This window comes from Phaethon lepturus, unplaced genomic scaffold, assembly GCF_000687285.1.
Source record: "Phaethon lepturus isolate BGI_N335 unplaced genomic scaffold, ASM68728v1 scaffold48917, whole genome shotgun sequence".
Lineage (NCBI taxonomy): Eukaryota > Metazoa > Chordata > Aves > Phaethontiformes > Phaethontidae > Phaethon > Phaethon lepturus.
This window is the reverse complement of record NW_010553517.1, coordinates 1,414-8,423: the sequence shown is the minus strand read 5'-3', so window position 1 is coordinate 8,423 and position 7,010 is coordinate 1,414. Positions and strand designations below refer to the sequence as shown.

At 39.9% G+C, this 7,010-nt stretch overlaps 1 protein-coding gene across 1 annotated transcript in view; it reads right to left on the bottom strand.

Annotated features, from left to right (window-relative positions):
• RAB35 (RAB35, member RAS oncogene family) overlaps positions 1–4,890 on the bottom strand; it is a gene marked incomplete at its 5' end in the record, with an annotated part of 9,172 nt that extends 4,282 nt beyond the window's left edge. Inside the window, 2 exons of the mRNA XM_010291558.1 lie at positions 3,920–4,043; positions 4,815–4,890. Of these exons, the coding sequence (XP_010289860.1) occupies positions 3,920–4,043; positions 4,815–4,890 (200 nt within the window). The remainder of the gene's footprint in view (positions 1–3,919; positions 4,044–4,814) is intronic.
• Between the last annotated feature and the right edge of the window lie 2,120 nt (positions 4,891–7,010).

Genomic DNA, 7,010 nt, shown 5'->3' with positions numbered 1-7,010 from the left:
GGGAAAGAATGCCTTATCTTCTTCCCATCCACATTTTAGGGAAGATGGAGGCCATAGAAATTACAGCAGAGAAGAAATTAAGTTCTCAATCTCAGCCTCCCATTCAAGGGCTAAATGACTTATGCTAGCTGTACTCTATATAGTAGGTGCGCTCTGTCATGTACCTGGTACCCTACAAATGTTGAAAGCCAGTACCTGCTACTACTCCTAGTGATAAATACATTAATGAAATACAGAAAGAAAAAAAAAGAAGTTATAGAACAGTTATTCATGTTTAGAGTGTCCATGAAAGTATCCCATTGAGGTGAAAGACAACCAAACCTGACCTGTACATGCCCTTGAATAGTTGTAGCCAACTATCTTCCATACGGTTGGAAAAGTTACCTTGATCTAAAGGCTTTACATTTTGCTGTGGTGTGGAAAAGGCTTAAAAATTGTGACATTTAAGTTGAAATAAACACAGTACCATCTAAGTAGCTTGTTCTACCTATAGAATTATATTTAAAGAAGCTTAAAGACATAAGCTTACTGCCTTTGAAACATTACCTACTAATACTGCAGACTTGATACAGAAAATCTTCAGAACTGGTTAACCAAACTCATGTCCTTCGGCCATCCATATTCTCCCCTCACATCTCTGAAGCTTACCCTTTCAAGCAAAAGGGAACATTTTGCCATTTATTGTGGTACTCCCTGCTACAAGATACCAATAAGAAAGTTCTCAGACTTCCTCCAGTAAATGCTTCCCAAGATTAGCATCTGGAGTTATAATAACTAGTTTCGTGAAGCATGATGGTAACTAAGTCAGATTTAGAAAAGACAAGAGTATTACTGACTGCATCAGTTCAGTAGGGCACATGTTCATTTTTCCAGGAGACAAAAAAAAAAAAAAAAAGTAACTGGCCAACTTGGAAGACAGGTCATTGGTTAAATCCAGCATCTCCGTTAATATTTCACTAACTTGTAGTATACGTTTCCTTGTTTTTCAGTCCTTTAGAATTCTAACCAATTCCAGAGATTTCTAATAATCTGTTTTCATACTCATCTTTTTCTCAGGTTCCTGGAAGCACATCTATTGTCACAGGTCAGTTGACTAGTCTTTTGACCATCACATCTGGTTTACAAGACACAGTAATTCTATCATCTCAAAAAGCTTATCCTTCTCTTGAACATGCCATTCCACACAAATGCATGGCAGAAAGTCTCTCTGATATCACTATTCATCCTGACCTAGCATCTGACAACTATTATTTAAAGTTTAAATCCTAAACCTACAGCCCCGAACCAGGACAAAGTAGTCCTATCTACAAGAGCAAATCAAGTATAGGAACTTGTTGTTCATGCATCTTAAGTATTGCTGCTAATACAGCTGAGTCCTGGCATTCTACATCTCCGGTGAGTTTAAATCAAATTTAGAGTTTCGATGACATTCCATGCCAACCAAATTCATACAACCTGGTCTCTCCTCCCACTAGGCCCCAGCTATCCCAGTATTTCCACATTTAATGGACTGTAAAAATAACTGCTGTCTTTTATACTTCCCAGTCTGAAATTCTGATCTAGTTTCTTTTTCCCGAGTTTCTGTAGAATACTCCGGATCAACTTGATTTCTGTTCCTTAACAGTTGTATTCTGTTCTTCAGTTTCTGTAGCCGTAGTCGAGTAAAATCAAAATAGTATATAACCTTTTAACGTTTCCCATTTTTCTACTATTAACTTCCTACCACCTCTACCGTTCTGCAGTTCTAGTTCTACACAGCAGTACTTCCAACCTATTACTATTATTACCAGATGGGCTCTAATTTCAGACTTCCTTGCCAGGCTTGGCTCAACATCAATCTGAACTCTACCTTTAACTGTAAAGGGACTTCCTAGCCTATAGTAATACTGAAGGAACACTTTTTTATATCCTTAACCTCAATCTAGTCAAAGACTGACAAAGACTACTACACTCTTGACAGTACACTCACACTCCACCCATGATTTGGTAGGCAAGGCCTTTCATAAGTACTAGCATGGTAACTCCATTTGTTGCTCAGTTTGGGATAAGCAAATCAGTTACAGTATTAATTTGCCAATAAAAAAAAAAAGAAGAACCATTTCTATCATCTGGATCGTGTTACCTCCTGTTTCTGTAGATGATATGTTTAGGTTCAGGGCACCTCTTGAAAAATATCAGTGAAAACGAGACAGTCACAGCTAGTCAATGTAGCAGCAAGAGGAGTCTTCATGACAATGTAACTACCATTCCCAAAGCGTTTTCCTCAACACTTAAATGCACTTGGACACAGGCACATCTTTGCTTGAAGTTGGACAAAATTCAAGTCTTTCTTCCCTGACCATGGAAGATTTTGTAACTACTTTACCAGAGTTAAGGCAGGAAAACTAGGGCCTTTACTTCCCCAAGAGTAAAAATATACCACACTTTGGTAAAAAGCTATGCAAAAGAAAGTAATAGCAGAGTTCAAACAGTTCATGGCACAAATGCCTCCAAACCATTTCAGCTTCTCCATTTTAATTGTTAATCGAAGAAGAAAATTTACATAAACCACTACGCAAAGTCCCATCTGCAGCTATTCCCGTTCACAAAAGGAAGCCTCCTTTCCTGGTATTCCCCGCTCAGTGCCGGATACCATGGCTTTCTGAACTAGCTGGCATCAGCCCCACAAACCAACGCTCATTAACGCAGAGTCGTGTCAGGGAATCTGAAAACAGGAAGGCCATTTGCTGACTCAGCACCAATTGGGGCACTCTGTGACTAGCCTATGCGCACAGCTGATGGGAGCTGCAGCACTGCATTGCTGCCTCCCCCTCGCCACTTCCTGCCCGAAGCTGCCTGCAGCACTGAAACAAGAAGTGATGTCACACACAGGAACCCTACAAGAGGCAACCAAGTTTTTTTCAAGCTAAACACTTAAGAAACAATGGAAGTAATCCAGTAATATCCGTATAGGAGCACAGAGGAAAGGGGCGGTGCACACATCAGATTCAATTTTGCCATTGCTAGCTGTTTAGACGTAACGCAGATGCAACCATTCTCATTATTTTTATGTCTGTAAATTAACCAATACATCAGCTGAAAACCATCTTTCTCTCAAATAGGATCCAAAAAGAGAAACCAGTCATGAAAGACCAAGTAAAACACCTAGGTCTTTCAAGAATTAGTAGTTCTTATTAATACCCAAAGGAAACAAAATTTCATTTCCAAGTGTATTTTTTCCTCTTCCCCTAGTGCCATGATGAGCAGTCCCATCTCTACCACAATCAGTTTATAAACACATTTTATTCTTAGTTCCCACCACTGCAGCTCTGGGTGTGGTTTCTTCAGGAACAGGAAAAGCTGTGCACATGCTGTTCAAAAGGACAATGAGCATAAAACTGAACTCAAACCAAGGAAAAGGTTAACTTCATGTGGGCGTCTGCTTCAGCAGTACTCCACACAAAGATAACTCCTAAAATGCATTTGTCCTAAAAGAAAACTAAATACTGGAAAGCCTATTCTTCAATCTCAAAGCTATTCATTAGTTACAGGACACCGATGGAGGGTTTGCACTCTGTACTTCTGCAATACATACAATCAGAGGATGACCTTCTCGGACAGGCTTCAGAGACAAGTTTTCTAGCATATGCAGAACCGTGAAAGAACTCCAGTTCTACCATTTGGAAACTAGCAGCAGAGGGATAAAACAAAGCCATCATGGAAATGCACAGAAGAGTGAGGAAATCCAAAATCCCAGCTTCAAACCGAACCACAGTATCACCACGGCTGTCGGTTCTGAAACAGCTGAGAGAAGTCACACTGTACAGAAAGCAAAGCTACCATTAGCTAATCAACTGCAACATTAAAATATCTAAACTGTAACTCTAAACTACAAGATCCATACACTAAGTTACATATGATTAAGCCCAGTTATACTCACGTTGATGTAATAGTCCGGAAGCGCTCCTGTCCAGCTGTGTCCCAGATCTGTAGCTTCACCTTCTCTCCATTGATCTCAACTGTCCGGATTTTAAAATCCACTCCAATTGTGGTAATGTAGCTGCCTGAAGGGAAAGCATAGATAAGTGAGAACCTAAGTCTTGCTTATTTTGGATGTCCCAAAGCACACTTCTGAACACTATTTGGCGGTAGCTTTCAGATTGGACAGGAGAACAAGGTTCTCCCTGTCTGCTTATCTTTCAAAACGCCCTATCAGGTCATGCTGATCTGCATATTTTTATCTGCAGATAATAGCTTTTTTCTTGCCTTAAAGCCACTTCTCCCATGCCACCCTTAAAATTTAAAATTCAGTGTTACAAAATAAAATTATTCTTCTACTGCATTGGTGGTCAAGAGTAAGGACACAAATATCTCAAGAAATGGACAGTAACTATGCAAGTATTTTACTTGTGAAAATTTTGAGACAAAGCTTTGCTTTAAATGCTTGTGCAATCACTTATTTTGAATACAGTCTGTTCTAAGAGTTTAGTCCCAATAAATTAGTTATGTCACAAATACAAGCGCTTTAGCCACAATATTCAATCAATCTAAATCCCAAATGGCTAAAAGGAAGTCTGCACAGAGTACAGCATAAGCTAAAAAAACTAAGCTATTTCTGGAACCATGTCAGTATTTAAATACTGTGGGACTTTCAGTTGCAAGTGAAGATCAGACAGTATGGCTTGTATAGGCTTATGCCAAGAGAAGCAAAGTTAGAAACATAATGTATTCCTAGTCCAGCTATCGGTGGGTAAATGCAGAACAACAACTTGCCAACCAGCAGCAGTGGTTCAGACCTTGAACATTTCACTTACTGAAGTAAACAAAACACTCACCTGAGAACGTATTATCTGCAAAACGCAACAGCAAACTGCTCTTGCCCACACCTACGACAAACAAAGACAGCAAGATCTTTGAATACAGGCATCTTGGGTGTCAGGTAACATAACAGTATTTTACCCATTCATTGCATTTTTAACTCTAACTAGGATCTTTTCTCAGCAGATAATTTAGTACCATCCACCTTGACTATTCATCTTGGTACTCTCCTTCAAGATTTGATCAAGCACACTGCAGTCACTCCAAGACTTGGTATGCTTCTTGTAGCAGTACAGGGGTTTTTTTTTTTGTCCCCTCCTTCCTCCAGCCCTCAGCAAACTCTCAAACAGTAGCTTTTGAACTGTGGTCAGCTCTAAGAGGTCATAAAAGAGTAATACCTAAACGCACGTTTACAATCAGTAGACTTAAATTTGCTGAGGAGAGATGCAAAAATAAGTATGTCATGCTAATTAACAAGTATTCAGAACACTACTCTACACTACTCTATTGAATTCCACTGGCACATCATGCTTAACACCACTGCCTACCTTCCATTCATTTATGCCATGCTGAACGGCAGTGGAATTTGGACTACTTAGAAAGTCAGACTAGGGTTTGGTACTATAAAGCTTATGTTATCATGGCCACAGTTTAACAGAAGCCTAAACCAAACAGGGGAGTTGGGAACCGTTGTTCTATATTGCCATCCAAAATAGGCTTGTTCCACATCTAACAGGAAGGACACATACCTTTCTGAAGTTGTACCTTTAGCCAAAATGTTCCACGAAATGAAATATTTCTCTAAGTGCTTTGAGTAGCACTTCATCCAGGTTTTCCTTATATGATTGTTTGCACCCTGATCACACCCCGTTGCAGGGAAGCATTTTTCACAGTGCTTCAAAGAAGAATCATAAGAAACTCATTCCTGCACACCCAACCAAGGGAATCTGGGTATCAGAATGCCTCGAAGTTGTTATCTCTGCGTAACATCTCTGCTGTTAATGTCCCTTCCTCTCCCTTCCCCACAGAAAGAAGTCAGCTATGGCATGAAGGAGAAATTCAATTTCACCAGCGTGATTATCTATTAAATCTTTTCAGGTAGAAGTTATTAAACTAATTGTTTTCATGATGTGTATCTTGCAAGTTCTTCTTAATAGAAAATCTGTGCAAAAGGCACGTGCAAAGACTATACAGCTCCAATAGCTCTCAGCTGCTGGCATGTGAAGATAGGTTCCAGCACACAAAAAAACACCTAAAAATCTGCACGATTCCAGTAAGCCAGATCTCATTTGCAAAGAATTCAAATCACCAGACATCTGGAAAAGCCATGCTCAGGTCTCATTGAGTATTACAAATCTTAAAGAAAAAAAAAAAAAGCTACTAAAAAATACAAAGTTACAGCATGCATACACTGAATATTTCTGAGCTGAAAAAGGGTAGCAGAGCAGTTCCTAAACTCTAACAGAGGGCTGGTTATTTAGCAAGAGCTAAATCCCTGCAAAATACCAGTTGGCCAAGGTAAAAAAACCAAAGGTTTCAGCAAGCACTATGCTTTTTGATCAAGCATCCTTGGCCTCCAGCTTAATAAAAAGAAAGTAGATGGTGGAACCCACAGACTTGTCAGACCACACCACCCTCTTAAAAGGTCAGTCAGCCTCAGGCTACGCTGCAGAGCTGCACATGACCTCTGCTTTGTCAGACTGTCCACTACTGCACAGACACGGTCTTGTCTATACTGCTCTCAGCACTCAGGCACCTTCTAGAGAAGGGAAACCTCCTGCACTTGGGAAGTTCTACATGCTCCTGATGACAACGATCTCACTAAACAAACACTGCCTCTGACCCGCACTGTTCACATAAAGGGAAATCACACTCTTCATGACCCCCCACTTCCTACACAGAGTTATTTGAAGAGCTGAAAAGAGAAGGCTGGCAGGGCCTCTGCCTGTTGAAGACAGCAAAATGAAACAAAACCAAAAAAAGGCCTATTGGCTTTGCAAAATCAAAATTAAAAGCAAATTTCCTTGCCACACCAGTTTCTAAACGCTGTGTCTTACTGAATGGTAGAGTGAATTAAAGAAGCATAAGTGAATTAAAGAAGGACATGCAAAGCACACATAATCTGTATTATTTTTAAATATGTGGCACAACTGAGATCACCAGCAGCTTTTCAAGATGACCTGTTCTAAAAACACACAAGCCTACTACCCTCT